Genomic DNA, 17,848 nt, shown 5'->3' on the forward strand with positions numbered 1-17,848 from the left:
CAGCTTTATTTAATCATTTTATTCCTAACAGCTGCAGTCATTTGAACACGTGAAGGGCATTCTGTACTGACAGAGACTTTGAACAGTTTTTGAAACTTAAAGGGTTCAGTTTCTTGCACTGGCACCTAGTTAAATTCAGCAATATTACCAGTAATTGTAGTAAAAAAAACATCTTGTAAATGGAGTAGTACCCCTGTAGTCAATGTAATAAAAGACTGTAACTACTAGAAGTGACTATGTTAAGAATTAACCAGGATTATATGTAGTAGGAGCTGTAGTTTTCATAGCAGTACTGATTGCACAACATAGAGTTAGATTTGTAATATCACTATCCCAAAAAGTTGATTCTGTTCATGTAGTACTATCAGTACTATATGGGGGTGTGGTTCATGTTATATCAATGTTTCAGTACTTTAAGTGTCACCTACTGAAACACTTTATAACACACAATACACAACTATACACACAGCTTGGTTAGAAACAGGAAACAGTCAGGACCCCAGCCAGTCTTGACAGGGGGCAATATATAGCAAGCCCCATTCAGTTTCCGAGCAAAAGTCAGCTTCCACCTGCAACTTACATAAGCAAAAACAGCAGAGAAAATGAACAATGCCGCCCTCAGTAGCGGAGGAGAGAAAACAATACACAAAATTATGACCTGGGTCATAACAATTGTCTGCACTGACTTACTGACCACAAACCAGTTTAAGTTCTTCTATGGTTTCTTTCATTTAAAGTAAAACAGTGTTGTAATTGGTTTTAATGTGCATCACATTCAGCTGTGGGTCTCGGTTTGTGACATCATACTAACCCAAGCTGTCAACAAATTGGACTTCCTGTAAGTTATTCGGTGTTTGAGGTTTCCTATCACTGATCAGAGGTGCCATTTAACTCATCAGAGCTGAGCTGCTTTCAGACGACTCCGTCTTGTTGTGGATGCTGAAGCTGATCATGGTTCTCCTGTGGATGATCCTGTTGGTGGTTCTGCTCTGTGCAGAGGCCGAGAAGGTGACCGAGGTCAGAGGAGAGCTGGGGACCAATGTCACTCTAACCTGCTCCAATCAGACATCAGACACACACTGGTACATGGAGATCCACAGTCAGTTGAGAGCATGTATTGGTAGGATATCTGGAGGATCAGCAGGCTCTACCTACTGCTCTCCTGGTTTTGAAACCAAATTTTCAATCCTGGGAAACAAACTCGTGATTAAAAACTTGACAGCAGAGGACTGCAGGCTTTACTTCTGTGGCATCAAGAGAGATGCCAGCATTCAGTTTGTGGACACTTTTTGCCTCGTCTCAGGTAAGAACCACAGTTTATTTAACTTTATTGTTGTAGGATTAGTTATTCTTCAGGCCCATGATCCATTACCAGTAAAGCATATTTTAAAAAGGCTGACTGCATCTTAAACTTGGTGCAGAGGTGACACATGGATAAAAGATCAAATGTGTACATTTGGATAGTTTTTTGTTAGTTGTGCCTATGTGAGGTGGTGGTTAGTGACAGCACTTATTTTTTGCAAAGGAAACCATAGGGTGCATGTAGAAACAGCTCCCTGCTCTGATTGGCCACATGAAAAACAAAAATGCCCACTCCCTTCTTCTTACCATCAAAGTGACGGACTCATTGTCTCTTGGTACCATCAAAATGTCTTGAACTTAAAACCAATGCATTGGGGAATAATGGTGGTTAAGTGAACATCCACCTGGTTTTGTAGATGTGGCAGTCATCGATGCTACCTGTGGGTTCTTCTCAGTTTAAATAACATCAGGCTGTAGATGTGTTATCACCAGATTTTTCACTCTGTTCACTCCAAAATATTCAGACTTTCCCTCACTACATCATTCACAGATAAGACACGTCCATACTCTTCACAGTAACTCAGAGTCTCTTCCAGAGGAGTGCACAGCTTGAGAGTAGCCTCTCAGGTCTGGTTTGTGTGGCCACATCTTTGTCTCTGCACTTACTCTAGAAAAAGGGAGCTGAACAGCAGGTGCAGCAGTGGGATTTTGGCCTCTTTGCTATACCCATATTGAAAGGCTTTGAACAGAAAACATGTAAGACCGCAATGTGTCTGAGTTTGCATCTGAAAGGTGACATCATCTAGTTTCTAAAACAATACTGGTCTAGGAAGAGGGTAAAAAAAATAACCAAACTCTTAGTGCATTGCAAATGGAAGATATTTTCCTTTACCGGCCTATGACACATTCTCACAAGTTTATGTTTAATCTGTTGTGGTTTCACAAAGGGCATTGTCACCCACTGCTTTGTATCAGTTCTGTTTCCAGGAATAAATTATCTAAACCTTCTTAATGTTTCCATTTGGGGATGTAAATCAGGTACATGTGAACCTAAGACTAATTATACTGCTCTCTTTAAAGAAGTAACTGAGACCTAATGAATGTTAAGCAGTTAAAATAAAAGTCAAGTGAAAATTCTATTTAAACAGCTGCCTTAGCTTTTCTGCTCTAAATTTCTGTAAGGTGGGCTGAGTATACACGTGTATCTGGCTATTGGTTGGTGTTAAAATGTACAATTTGATAAAATGTGTTTGCCTAATTTTTAATGCATTTTTTAATTAAGTTACAGTCTAAAGTCTCCAAAAAGCTGCTGGATGCCCAAAATGTTGCCACTGAGTTTTTTTTAAAGCATTCAGTATATTAAAATTATCTCAAACAAATCTTAATGGCTATCAACAAAGGAATAGACCAGCTGAGATGTAATGATCACAGATGATTTCTTGATATTATGATGAAATTTGGTGACAGATGAAATAAACTTTACTGAAGTGTAGTGGGTGGATCTAAATGTGTGCTTCAGGGTTCTGACTGAAGTGGGCACCAATGGGGGTGGAGAATACAGTTGTAAAATGAGAGAGTGGAAAATACATTAAAGGAATATATGCTGCATCTTCACACATTCCAGACTGCAGGTATTTACCACAACTGCAGATGTAATAAATACACAGCAGCAATAGTATTGCAGGTAAGAGTCGGCTTTCTTATTGTGAGGTAAAGTGTAAACCAGCCTACCGGGAACACACACACACACCCACACACACATACACCTGCAAGCAGGGAAACAGAGGACTGGGAGAGGAGTCAAAACAAAACACACGAGCAGAGTAAGTCTAACCCAGACCCACAGGCAGGACGACCTGCGAGGATCGCCAGCCCGAGAAAACTCCAACAAAAACCCATGAGCCCTGGGTACACAGACCCAGGCCCAAGACAGTAAGTCTGTGCAACTTTTCAGCTGAAGGATCCAGTCAGTCAAACACAGTATTAACCCAAATTGCACAGTACTGTGTGGAGATGGAAAAATTTTCACTTCCTGTCAGACTTGAGGTGTTTGTGGGTACAACACCCAAGTCATCATTTTCAGAAGGTAGTGTAGAGCTCTTGTTGGTCAACGCCACAGTCTCTGTGCAAAGGTGCAGAATGTAACCAAGCCACAGCATGTCTCTAACAGACGCTACTTACTGCTCTTCTGATTTTGAAATCATGTTTTCAATCACAGGAAACAGATTCAAACTTCACAGCAGAAAACTGCAGGCTTGACTTCTGTGGCAGAAAAAGAAAAAAAAAGTATTTTGTGGCGACTTTCTCCCTCATCTGTGTCTCCAAAACATTAAAAGAAAAAGCTTCTTTCACTTAACCTAGTGTTCAGGCTTTTTGATTATTTCTAGCAAATTACATTATGTACAATATAAGATTCCATGTGTACATTTGTTTTTAGGTCTGACCTCTTATTGTCTGTTGCACTAGCAAGTGCTAAAGTGAAGACATGAGGAAATTAAGTCATGTAGTCAGTTTTCACAGGTCAAAATTGCTTTGTTTTTAGTACTTTATAAAGACTGTCCATTTTAAAGTTAGTGTGTACCGGCTCTAAACACACCTCGAGTTAAAGTGGTGATATGCAATAGAGTCCACCCTATGACAGAAAAAGTAAGTAACAGGTCTATCAGGTGATAGTTTATCATTTCTATTCTGTTTGAGATCTTGGTGTGTTGTTTAGATTTCACTTTTTGTTTTTTTTCCTTTTCACATTCACACTGCTAATGTTCTGCAGAACATGTGGATAGGTTTGGGAATGATAGGTTAGATTAAAACATATCCCTTTACAAGATTTTCTCTATGCAATGAAAACTGACACTTACCCAGTACATTTAAATAGGACACAGAGAGTTCTTTTACTAGCATCTATATTTGATCTGAGAATCAGACCTGTGTAATTTTTCCAATAAATCTAATGACTATGAAAGGACACCTTTTGGTTGTCTCTGACACCAGGATCTTTGTTGATCAACAATGTTTTTCACTGGCCTCTTTGGTCAAGTCACCTCAAAGTTAAGATTAGTTTCAGAGGTTTCCACTTCACCATGAGTTACTTTGCCCATCATTACTTTAAGCTGCCATATTTCATTGACCTTCTCACAGTCTCTGGTCCCCATATCACTGCTAAAGTCTCTTCCAGTGTCTACGGCTCCTAAACATTTAGGTTGCTTCACAGAAACTTTCTACGTCTAGTTTTCAAAAACTGTCAGTGTCAACATATCTTGCCAGTTTCACATGGTATTTCAATAAGGAGAGATTATTAGAAAGAATGGACAAGATTTACTGATGAACAGAATTTTGATAGAGTTATTTGGCAGTTAGACTCCGATGGCTCATCTCGGTGCAATAGAACCCCAGCTGTGAAATGGATTAGACCGCTACCCCCCAGAGCCTAGACTCTGGTTGTGGAGATGAAGGTGGCTTGAATGGAACCTGAATGAAGAGAGCTGGAGATGGGGAGATGGTGGGTTGCACTAAGGCATCTGAGTCTAAGGCATGACTCATATGAGTTCTAAAGTATGCTGCATGAATGCTGATTGGCCTAGAGAGGGTGATTAGACTAGACCAGTGCTGACACAAACAGCTTGACATCGTGGGAAAGTGAGTGATAAAGTGATAAAGCTTACATTTAACCGACAGCACCTGGGAGCAGACAGATTTGAGACCACAGATACCGTATTTTTTGGACTATGAGGCGCGCTTAAAATCGTTTAATTCTCTCAGAAATTGACAGTCCACCTTATAATCTGGTGTATGAACTCTCATTGTGCTTACTGACCTCGAACCGATTTTATGTGGTACACGGCGCTCAAATATCTGTCAAAATGTTTTGTTACGACTGCTTTATGGATTGTCTGAGCATTACGGCTACCATAGTCAGGAGCCTCGTCAGCCTTATCTGACTGTTTTGTTTCACTTAATGCTCCTTATAATCCGGTGCGCCTTATAGTCCAAAAACTACGGTACTCCTTATTGACCTTAAGCTTCATTACTTTATTTTCAAATGTTACTTACAAATTGTCAGCAAGTCTTTCCAGTGTATCTAGAATGATTTTAAGTGAAGCTGCTTCTGTTGGAGAAAAGAAAACACAACTTTTGATATGATAAGACACTCGTATTATCCCAAGTAATAAGAAGATGCAGGACTCAGGACAGTTTCATGGCTACAGAGAGCTGTAAATGTCTAATCTTTGAAAAGTTTGTGGACTTTAATGGAAATGTGAACAACTGAGTTTTACTACAGTACTGCAACAGTAAAAAAAAACAAAAAACTTGATGACTTGTAAACATAAATTTAAAATGTATTAATGTAATCTTTTTTCACGTATGATTTCCAGATGTCATTCTGCCTTCCAACAACCTACAGAACGACTGCAGACTGAGTCAGCTCATCATACCTCTTTCAGTTAATGCTGCCATAATTCTAGTATTTGGTGAGTTTGTTATGGTAAATGAGTTTAATTGGGCCATACTTGGTCCACAAACAGCCTCTGTCACACATCCAATATTCACCAGAGACAAAACATATTTAATTCCTGTGGAAGCCAAGATGATAGCAAGTGTGACCTCACACTTAACTTGAGACAAGATTGATGTTTCCCTTTCTGAATTAACTCTTGTAAGATACTTTCTGCTTTTTACAGCTGTACAGACAAACTAGTTTATCATCAGCATAAAGTTGGATCTCTGCATCATGAACAGTTCACTTTATTGGAACTGTTCAGCACTTTTCAGAGTTTAAAGATTCGTCACAAGATGTCTTGTACTAATGTGAGTCTGAAGGTAAAGTGACCCAGTGATCTGTTGGCAGGGTTTGTTTTTGTAACACTGTCTTTGAAGAGGAAAGGCTGCAGCAACCAGGGGGATAACGTTTCAGTTCAAATCTCTGATGAAGCAGAAGTGGTTCAGGCTGTTCCGGTAAGCAAATTGCTGCTATTACTAAGAAATGAAATGGAACTGTGAGTGCTAATGTTATAAAATCTGTAACATTTTGTTTTTGTTTTGATTAGTTTTGTTAACTTTTTTTTTCATTAGTATATTCCCTTATTCCTGATTTCCTTTGATTGTATAGTAACTGGTCCTGGTTGTCTGCTTGTCTGTGCTTGTTCCTGAGATTACTACCTTGTTGTACTAATTCCTTCTGTTCTTTTTCAGCCAAAGGTGATCTACTCCCAACCCGAATGATGCCACTGAAAAAAATAAAATAAAATTAATAGTCTTTAGTGCTTTGAGATGACTTTGTCTTGTTCTGGATCCTGAAGCTGATCGTGGTTCTTCTGTGGATGATCATGTTGGCGGTTCTGCTCTGCGCAGATTCAGAGAACATGACTGATATTAAAGAGGAGCTGAGGAGAGATTTCACTTTAACCTGATCCAGCGGGGTTTCAGATAGTGTTGAACTTAAACCAACACTTGTGGAAACTTACAGACTTTTCTTTTAGTGTTTTACTTTAGTGTTTACTTCAACAACAACTTCAACATGTTTTCGCCACAGTTTTTCTTCAGACTCTATCTACTGCTCTTCATATTTTGCAACCAACTTGTCAACCCTGGAAGACAGACTTGTGATTTCAAGTTTCAGAGTAGAGGCCTACGGGCTTTACTTCTGTGGCAGGAAAAGACATTATATAATGCATTTTGTGGACATTTTCTGACCAATATCAAGTAAGTACCAAAGGTTTTTGTTTATTTATTTATTTTGACTGTGTGGTGTAATTCAAAGTTGAAGAGATGTTGTTTGTTGGTCCACTGTTGTCAAATTCTCTTTGAAAATGACATTTAACTTAAAAACCACAAATATTAATGTATTAGTGTCATCTTTAGGGAGAAAATAAATGGCTTCCATGTGGTGTTTCAGCAGCATTGTTATCTTCTAGTTATGATGTGACGCGCTATATTCATGTGAACGTTTGGCATTGTATTAAAAAAAAGAGAAGCTTTCTGCACTTCCATGGTCACCTAACTGCAAGCTGTAGTTATGTAACCATGAAAGTGCATTTTGTATTACTGAGAGAGAGAGACAGAAAACCCTGTCAAGTTGGCGTCTGAAAGCAGACAAGTCTTCAGATTTTAAGGGTTCAGTTCACAACATTTCCACTGAGCAAAAGCTGTAGTAATATATTAACAGAAGTTTTACAACACCACTAGCACATTCTTGGAAATGCAGACTTGCAGAAAGGGTAATACGGAGATCAAACTAAAAGTGTAAGGTGGAGTTGGATTTGTAGTATCAGTACCACCAGGTGGTGTAGATCATGTTGTTGGAGTTTTACAGTATTGGATCAGTGGAAAGACACTGGAAAAGTTACAAAAATGCACAAAAAAGTTTCAGATATATCCATGTATCACAAAAATAGCTCTTTCCCTGTTGATTGTGTAATGTTCTTATGCTAATCAGTAATCATGGTGGATAGATTTGTTTCACCAGACTAGAAAACTATATAAGCTACAGTTGTGTGAAAAAGTGCTTGCCCACTTACTGATTTCCTATTTTGTAATATTTTGTCACACTTAAATATTTCAGATCATCAAACAAATTTAAATATTAGAATAATTACTCAAATAAACAAGATACATCTTTGATTGATTTGATTGATTTTATTGATTAGCATTTAAATATCTCAGTGAATACAGAATACAAAATAAAGATTACCACAAAGCAAAAAATCATGAGACAAGGCTAATCAAAAGGTATTGGCTGAAGCATTTGCTTATTATGCCAACCCTTTTAACAAAAAATCTTTTGCATGCAGCTCCTGTACACAGGGCTCGAAGCAAAGAATAAAACAAAGCAAAGCAAAAACAAACAAACAAACAAACAAACAAAAAAACTTTCCACCTTAGATAACTACATCAAAGCAAAACAATCAAGAGTTTCAGAATTATTTTTTTGCTCTTTTCATTCTTGATTAATATATTTTTCTAATACTCTATTTTTAAACATGTTTTTAAACAAGAAAAATGAACTACACCTTTTTAAATCACTGTCATAACTATTCCACAGGTTAACTCCTTTAACAGAAACACATCTTTGCTTTATGTTTGTCCTTATCTTGTTTTTTTTAAAGAAATCTGTTCCCCTTAAGTCATATTGACTCTCTCTGACTTTAAACTTTAATCTTCTAAATGAAGGTGTTTGTTATCAAGGGGAAAAAATGTGTGGGAAAGCGATTTCCTGCTAAATGGTTGGGCCACGCTTAGCACCAACAACTGCAATTAAGTGTTTGCGATAACTGGCAAATGTGTAGAAATGTTGGCACATTCATCTTTACAGAATTGTTGTAATTCAGCCACACTGGAGTGTTTTTAAACATGAGTGGAACTTTTTAAGGTCATAACACAGCATCTCAATCGGACACATTTAAGTGTGTAATCTGCCTCGTCTCTCATCCTGTTTGGATATGAACTGCCTCCCACTCTCATAGATCTTTTGCTTGAGGATGCTCCAAAGATTCTCAATAGGATTGAGGTCAGGGGACAATGGGGGCCACACCCTGAGTTTCTCTCCTTTTATGCCAATAGCAGTCAGTGATGCAGAGGTATTCCTCGCAGCATGAGATGGTGCATTGTCTTGCATGAAGATGATTTTCTTGCAGAAAGCACGGTTCTTCTTTTTGTACCATGGAAGAAAGTGGTCAGTCAGAAACTCCACATACTTTGCAGAGATCATTTTCACACCTTCAGGGACCCTAAAGGGGCCGACCAGCTCTCTCCCCATGATTCTGGCCCAAAACATGACTCCACCACCTCCTTGCTGACGTCGCAGCCTTGTTGGAACATGGTGGCTGTCCACCAACTGTCCACCACTGCATCCATCTGGATCATCCAGGGTTGCACTGCACTCATCAGTGAACATGACTGTTTGAAAATTAGTCTTCATGTAGTTCTGGGCCCACTGCAGCCGTTTCTCCTTGTGAGCATTGGTTAGGGGTGGTTGAATAGAAGGCTTACGCATAACTGCAAGGTTCTGGCGGATCCTACACTTTGACATTCACGGGGCTCCAGACTCACCAGCAGCTTCAAATATTTGTTTGCTGCTTTCTTAATGGCCTTTTAGCAGCTGCTCTCTTAATCCGATGTATTTGTCTGGCAGACACCTTCCTCGTTGTGTCTTTATCTGCATGAACCCTGTGTGCTGTGACTCAGCAACAAATCTCTTAACAGTACAATGATCACGCTTAAGTTTTTGTGAAATATTTAAGGTTTTCATTTCTTGTCCAAGGTATTCAACTGTTTCACGCTTTTCAGCAGCAGAGAGATCCTTTTTCTTTCCCATATTGTTTGAAAATGGTCGTCTGCTTAATAATGTGGAACATCCTTCTTAAGTAGATTTTTCTTAAATGGGCTCACCTGGCAAACTAATCATCATAGGTGCCCGAGATTGATTTCAGTGATCCAAAGAGCCCTGAGACGCAATGCCATCCATGAGTTTAATTGAAAAACAACATATTTAATCTTTGTGACACTTAAATACAATTTGCATAATAATTTGGAACACGGTGTAAACCTTGTGGACATTTTTTTGTTAAATGGTCACACCACTTCACTGTGTTATTTTATTACAGCTTGAAATTCATCAGCCAACAGCAGAAAGCAGCTGAAAGGCTACGTATTAGCTCAGTAGTAATAGCTTAGCTCCGATTAGAGCTGCACAAGTTCGACTTCCTGTGAGTCACTTTGTATTTGTGGGGGGCTTTTTATCAGGTGTGACATCAGACGAAATGACCACAGGAAACAGGAAGCAAACAGCGCTTCTCTGCCAGCTATATAAGAACTGAGCTGCTTTTAGACGACTCCATCGCATTCTGGATGTTCGAGGAGATCTACAGTCAATTCAAAGCTCATATCAACTGTGGTCTTTGTGTTATTCGTCGTACTGCTCTCCTGATTTTGAAACCAAATTTTTAATCTTGGGAAACTTGTCACTGAAAACCTTACAGGGGAGAACTGCAGGCTTTGTATCTATGGCATGACAACAAACAGCAAACTTTACTATGTGGACACTTTTCACTCAGTCAGTAAGTACAAAGTTTTTACTTTAAAGGTCTAAAAGTCGGTGATGCCTGTTTTTACTTATTAAACAAAAAAATTTAAAGATTCTGTGAAACAAATCATAATATTAAAGTACTAAAGAGGAAGTGATTTTATGTGGTAAATAGATAAAACTTTCAAAAAATACTATCATCAAAGCTTCCTCCTGACCCCATCAAAGTGTCCAAAGAGTGATTAGCTTCATCAGTAAAGTTCACAGGGATACAAACAGCCAAGTGTTTTTCAACCAGCTGATGTTTGAAATTCTCACAGCCATCTGTAAAGGCCCGTCTGCATAGCTGATAGTTGGTTATCTGTTCTCAGAGAGGTAATCTTTGTGTGTTTCCCTCATCGTTTGAGGAGTTTACCAGCTCCACATCAGATCATTGCTGTCTACTTCAAACTGATAATTACATTAGTTGATTTTAGTTTATTCACAGAATTTTAGAATTTAACTCATTTTTAGGTGCTTTTGAGTCTCTCAGTAAGGTTGTTTGTTTGACAGTGAAATGCTGACAGTCGCTCTGTTGCCAGTTGTGTTTTGCACATTTGTTTTGTCTTTTGTTATCTGTGAAAAATAACAGATAATAGATGGATGACCCAAATATAACAAGTACCCAGCTAAACTAACCACTGCTGTAGCTGCTAACACTGACACCAGCATGAGTGCTGATCTGATCCAGCTGGAACTACACCACTGACACCAGTTACTGATAACCATTTTCAATGTATAAATACACTCATCAGTCATTTTAGTGAGCAATAATCTCATTTTCTCAGAGGCCTCTAAACAATCTGACCATTTTTCACAATTTTAGGAGTCCCCTGCTGGACATACAGGTTTAAGGCTCCACTTTTTCAGTGCTACCAGTGCTATCACTAATAATACTGATACTCCAATTTTATTTAAGGTTTCAGAAATTTTTTCTGCAATAGCAGCTTAGAGACACAAGATGGAGCCATTTGATCAGATCATCTTTGTTGAACAGCTGCTGCCCACCAGCTCTGGTGTTTGATTATTTAGAGTTTACGTCACACTACATTAGACCTGCTGTTATTTCTGCTAAACAAGATTTACTTATTGTCATTATTTTTGCTAGAACATAACAAAATAGCAGTGGTGCCCTCTGTGATAAAGAAAATACAAAAGAGATAAATGAAAAGATCAAAAAAAGATAAATGGAGAAGTCTGTAGAGTACAGTGACTGGATGTAAGTGTGTCTGCAGGGCAGAGGAGGGAAGGGCAGGTGAGCAGATGGCTTTCACAGCTCTGGGAAAAAGTTGTCTCTCAGCCGGGTGGTGGTGGTGGCCTTTCCGTTTCCTCACGGCTCTGTAAAAGGTCTTGAGCAGCTGGGGGGAGACTCCAGCCCGCTTCAGTATTCTGAAGAAGAAGAGTCTTTGTTGGGCCTTCCTCACCAGGAAGGAGGTGTTTAGTGACCAAGTCAGATCCGAGGTGATGTGGAGGCTCAGGAATTTGATGCCATCCACACCCTCCACCACCTCCCCTTGGATGAGGAGAGGGGGTGGTGTCCTCCTGGACCTCCTGGAGTCTACTATGACCTCCAACAGCTACTCCAACATAGATATTTGCAGCATTTGTAGTTATGGTACAAAAAAAATACACCCTCTAAAATTCAAATATTTTACATATCGGCACAAAATAAAAATTAAAGGTATTAAAATTAAGTAAATACAACCACAGATGAACAATAATACATCACTTATGGCACTGTGGCATTATTGGTTTAACAAAAGCAAAACCAAACCAAACCATGTAAAAGTAGTGACATTAGTGTGGATGCTATTACAGTAGGTCTTCTTGTTTCCAGTTCTGAGTACTGCTACTAATGCTTCAATCACAGCTGCTAACAAAACTAAAAATGCTGAATCTATGAGATTGGTAACAATGAAAGATGCACATAGCTGCTTTTGCGTCAGCTGTTGTTTGTGTTAAAGTTGGGAGTTTAGCATCTTTTTCTTTCTGTTTCAGAAAAAAACACCTGTTTTAATTTTGCACACCAGTGCATTTTGATATATTTGGCTTTGTTAAGAATTTTTTAAAAGTTTTTTTCACATTTAGTCAAACACACATTATCAGCTCCTATTTGAGATCATCATAATGCATAAGAATAACAGTAATATTGTGTAATTCATCTGAATACTTTCACTGAAATTCCTGCAGTATCATCCGATATTTTCATAAAGAACAGAAATACATGTAGGAGAGTTTTCAGGTGCAACTGAATGCATCATAACTCAGCTGTGTAGGAACCTATGAGTGACTCAAACCACCAATCCTGTGAATGCTGAATAACCACTATAACCACATCACGTTTAAGCAGGTCTATCACTCTGCCTGTACACACTGGTGCAGTCAAAGCCCAAACACCACAAGTGGATGTTCAGTTATCATAAATGCATATCACAAATATTTCTCTCTCAGATATGATGAGGTGTTAAATCCTCAGATGAGGCAGATGTGCTAGTTGTAATGGAGTATTTTCAAAGATACTAGCTTTACAAGGAAATGATCTTCTTCATCATCATTATAAGGTAATGGTCAGAATCTGAACACTTGTAGTACTTTTTGAGATATTACTCTCTCTGTTAAACATTTGTGTTAATGGTAGTCATGTTAAGAACATTAACATTTATAAACAGGAAGGAAGTGCAAGACAGAGACTTTGATCACAGGAAAAGCAGGCTACAGCAGACAACAGCTGACTCAGTCATTAAGATAGTTTTATGATTGGTTCATTTGCTTTGCTTGCTTTAATGTTTTCTTGCTCAAGTACAAGTAAATGAAGCAGTTTTACTGCTGTCAGTGGGAGCAGCAGAAAGAAGCAGCACAGAGGTGTTAGAGTCAGATTAACTTTAAAAGCAGTGTTAACCCAAACTGCATAGTGCTCACTGAAGGTTGAAAAGGTTTCATTTCCTCTGACACCTCTGAGGTGTCAGTGGTTTTTATTTTCTTCTTTTTTTTATTCAGATGTGACATCAACCAAACTCACCATGCACAGTAGGAAGTACAGAGCACTTCTTTGTCTGTCCCGTCAGAGCTGAGCTGCTTTCAGACGACTCCGTCTTGTTGTGGATGCTGAAGCTGATCATGGTTCTCCTGTGGATGATCCTGTTGGTGCTTCTGCTCTGTGCAGAGGCCGAGAAGGTGACCGAGGTCAGAGGAGAGCTGGGGACCAATGTCACTCTAACCTGCTCCAATCAGACAACAGAGGTCCACTGGTACATGGAGATCCACAGTCAGTTCAGAGCATGTATCGGCCGCAGTTTTTCTTCAGCAGGCTCTACCTACTGCTCTCCTGGTTTTGAAACCAAATTTTCAGTCCTGGGAAACAAACTGGTGATTAAAAACTTCAGAGCAGAGGACTGCAGGCTTTACTTCTGTGGCATCAAGAGAGATGGCAGCATTTATTTTGTGGAGACTTTCCACTTCGTCTCAGGTAAAAGTATTTTTTTAATTTAACATCCTGGATGCATGAATACCCAGAGTAACAGTGTTAAGTAGCTTCCTTCTGAAGTCATATGCTTTTATTTTTATTATTATTTTTTCTTATTAGATAAATCAGCATTTACAATTTGAAAAGCTTTCTTTGTCTCTCGCTGGTGTTCAGGCCTGGATTTCTTTGCAGTACATTACATTTTGTATCAGCACATCTCAGACCCTGAGTTAACTTTCTGTTTGCCACTTTCTGAAATCTTTTTCTCTATTTCCCTTGAATGTGAGCCGGTTTTTTTATGTGTATGAAAATATTGCATTATGTGCTTAGTTTATTTTTAAATATCAATATTTGTTCTTAACTCCGACCTGTATGGGTGTCAGTAAGTCCTAAAATTAAACAAAATTAGCTCATCTGGTAATTTTCCGAATCCACAGTTTATCACATCTACAACTTTTTTTGTCCTTTCCACTTTAAAGGTCAATGTAGTCGATCTAAAGATGTCTAAGACTTGAGGTGGTGACACTCACTTCTACCACAAATTCAAGGAAGCGTCTAGCATGCAATGTGTACAAATAACTATTTTCTCTCTTTTAAAAAAACAAAAAGTAAATTCTGTCACGGTGATCTTGTTGTTGTTGGTGGTGATTGAGTCCACATTAGGACAGGAGGGAATAAATAATGTGACAAGTTTACCAGCCAAGAGGTTGTCTCGTGTTTGGATGCTTTGTCTTTGAATCTCACTGGTTAGTTTCATTTGCACTTCATCTGGTTACATCTGGTTAGAAAAAAACTAAAAACCTGTTTAACTTTAAAAAAAGATGGTGATTTAAAGTAAAACACTTCACCATGCTCACTTAAAAATGAGAACTTCTAGTGCACTGTGTTATGATACTTTGAGAATGAGACCTCTCAGTAATGTGAACCTGGTGAGCAAGAACAACAAAACATAACACGTACATACCTGTGACTCGGACAGCTTTGACTAAACGTCAGTAAAGAATCGGTTGGACCAAAAGGCAAAGTCATGACTTGTGAATCTAACAGTTCTCAGCTCGTCTTTCCTCTTTTTTTTGTCAGATGTCACCATCACCGACCCCCAGAGCGACTGCAGGCTCAATCAGCTCATCATCATCTGTGTCTCCGTTGCTGTTATCGTCTTTGTAATACTGGGTGAGTGAGCCATGATAGATAAGACACTTGAACAGACACTCTACCAAATCTATAAGTGTTTATCTGAAGCCTGGTCATCTTTCTAATAAACATAATCACACTAAAGTAAAGTAACTGAGAAACATTTGTCAGATCATTTATCAGACCAGTCCACACATGCTGACACACAATACGCATCCATCCTGTGTAATTGTGAGTTTGATGGTGACGTGACTCAGTGATCTGTTGCAGGTGCTGTTTGTGCAGCGTTGTGTTTGAAGAGGAAAAAGCGCAGGATCCAGAAGAATAATGTTTCACTTCACATCTATGAGAACGCACACACCATTAGGGCTGCGCAGGTAAACAAACCACTGCTCTCATTGATAAAACTGATACTGTGAGCGCTAATGCTCAAGAACTAGTACTGTAGAAGTACTGATAGTAATAGTTAGTGCTATCAGATCTGAATTGTTTTTGGATATAACCCCCAGGTCTAAGTGAAGTGAAGCCAAGGCTAAATTGCCTTTAACCTCCTTATGTCCAACAGGGGGCAACACCTCTGGTTCAAAAATATGATTTTATAGAAATCTTTATGAGAAAATTAACCTGTTTTCAACCTATGAAATTATTCTTCACTAGATCTCTGAGCTCAGTTAACATTTCCCTGATGAGTTTATTATGGTGGTCACTTCTAGCTCCATTAAAAAAACAAACAAACAAAAAAAACAGACAAGAGTGAAAATAATCACTTCAAGGTTTCAAAATGGGACAAATCACCATTTAAAGGACAAGCTAACAGTTGAGACCACTGGGTTTCTCCATTCAAACATATTCATACAGCATTTTATTATTTGTCTTTAAGCACTTAGTAATTTTTACATGTTACACCCTGAGTGAAATGTGTACACTTTGATATGTGGACAGTCGGACTCTATAAGCTGAGCCACATCCACCCTAATCTCTGATAACTGTTCTATGTTTGCTACTGCTAATACTACAGCACCAACACTATCACTACTACTGTTTAAAGTTCCACCACTGTTCTGCTTCTTCCCCGTACTCATTAGTTCTGTTTTATTTCAGAACAAGGTGATCCACTCTCAACAGGCAAAACCTCACTGAAGGACTTCTTTACCCGTAATCAGAAGCTGGAAAGATGTTGCTTTTGTGGACACTTTGAATTGTTTCACATTTACCCCCAAAACACACATTTTCATGCATTTTTGTCTACTGCAGCACATAAATTGACATTTTGTGTATTATCAGGATTGTAAGAAAACAGCTGCGTACTTATGATGTAAAACTTCATATGAAAATGTGATGTGCTTCAAGTGTAAGCTGGAGTCCTTTGAACATGTGAAGTGCAGCTTAAGAGAGTCTGAAACCCTTTTAAGCTAAAATTTGAAAGCATGTCTGAAACTTTAAGGGCAGCGGTTATAGTACTGGCACTAAGTGAGGTGGTAGCACTATTTATGACAGTATCACATGACTAACAATAGTGACTGAAGTACAAACATATATAATGTCAACAGTAACGTCAACAGCATATTGTATTTGTAGTAGTACTTATAGAATTGCTGGTAAACTGCTTAGTAATCTAGTAATACATGCATTAAATACTATTTTTGCGGTTGTACTAATAGCAGCTGTAATAAACAGGATTGTGGGCAATTGAAGTAGCGATTGTAGTTTTTAAAGCAGTATAATAATATGTGTCTGTAAGTTGTAGCTAACAATTCTGTTTGCACAAATACTTCTTTTCTCCAACGCTTGTCTGAAAGTGTAAAAATAAAGCATGAAAAAGGAAGTGATTTCCTGTGTCAATTATAGACTTTCCTGAGAAACAACTACTCACACTGAGGCGGCTCTAAACCCAGTGGCCTCCCCCTTTTCTGTTACTCCCTGGAAACTCAGTTAAATTTGCATTTCAGACGTTTTTTAAAAGAATAACTGGAATACATGAATCATTCAGCTTTGACAGTTCACCTACTTTTACCCACATTGTCCAGCAGCCTACCACACAATCAGACATTCAAGATGTCTGTGTAGCTGATCTCTCCTGCGTCCACACAGGAAGTGATGCATCAGCCAGTGGCCATAGGAGGTGAATAACTTTCCACCAGTTCAAGTGAGAATGAGCAAAAATAACTGGTGTTTAAATTCCAAGTGAGCGACTGAAATTATTACCGATGACAGTGAAATAAAGAATAGATTGACATGTGACATAGGAGGAAATGCTTTACATGGTTACTTAGGCAACTGGATTCAATTTAGATAAATATGACTAAATAAAAGAAAATCAATGAAATATTATTGATTGAACTCCTTTTTGAGTGGATGGATTGTAAAATTACACAGTTTTTTGTGAAATATAAAAACGCTTTTGTGTCATTTAAATATTTATCTATTATTTATTAACTGGGAGGTTTTGACCTTGGTGTGATTGGAAAGAGCTTCATGCTTCCAGAATTAAAATCACCCAATCAAAGAGATGTAAAAACAAAAAAAGATCTTCTTTCAAACAAACTGTACAAATGACATCACCTGAACATAACTGAAATAAATGAATAAAATTATTTACACTCACAGTGTATATATTTGTTTCAACATACAGGAAGAACACATGTTCTATAGCTACACTTGCCTGTAGGGGTCACTGCTGAGACATTTTAATAGAATTCCAATAAAAATAATAAATCATTCTTTCCAAACAGATGTTTGTTTTGTACATCACTCTGATATTTGGCAAAGATTACTGAACTGACTTTGTTAAAAATATTTTTCTCTCCCACTTGTTCCTCTTTCTGTGTCTCAGTGGACAAGCTGCCACCGTCCAGTTGTGTTAATGCAAAACCTTGAAAAGTGTTGCATTA

General features: G+C 38.3%; 2 protein-coding genes across 5 annotated transcripts in view; both read left to right on the plus strand.

Moving 5' to 3' along the window:
- The window catches only part of LOC102075659 (uncharacterized), a 90,447-nt gene that overhangs the window by 37,723 nt on the left and 34,876 nt on the right, over positions 1-17,848 (plus strand). The gene's annotated exons all lie outside the window — the stretch shown is intronic.
- On the plus strand, positions 889-16,782 carry LOC102075736 (uncharacterized). 4 transcript variants are annotated; one of them, XM_025903366.1, is made up of 5 exons: positions 889-1,086; positions 13,613-13,826; positions 14,904-14,996; positions 15,228-15,334; positions 16,059-16,782. In XM_025903366.1, the coding sequence occupies exons 1-5, from the start codon at positions 937-939 to the stop codon at positions 16,095-16,097; spliced, it is 603 nt and encodes a 200-aa protein (XP_025759151.1). In that variant the 5' UTR covers positions 889-936; the 3' UTR covers positions 16,098-16,782. The 4 variants fall into 4 exon arrangements, with proteins under 4 accessions (XP_025759151.1, XP_025759152.1, XP_005462745.1 ...); XM_005462688.4 differs by lacking the exon at positions 889-1,086 and adding an exon at positions 10,035-10,355 and having other exon boundaries at positions 13,358-13,826; XM_025903367.1 differs by lacking the exons at positions 13,613-13,826; positions 14,904-14,996; positions 15,228-15,334; positions 16,059-16,782 and adding exons at positions 5,676-5,771; positions 6,149-6,255; positions 6,493-7,162 and having other exon boundaries at positions 889-1,303.

This window comes from Oreochromis niloticus, linkage group LG23 (genome assembly GCF_001858045.2).
Source record: "Oreochromis niloticus isolate F11D_XX linkage group LG23, O_niloticus_UMD_NMBU, whole genome shotgun sequence".
Taxonomy (NCBI): Eukaryota; Metazoa; Chordata; class Actinopteri; order Cichliformes; family Cichlidae; genus Oreochromis; species Oreochromis niloticus.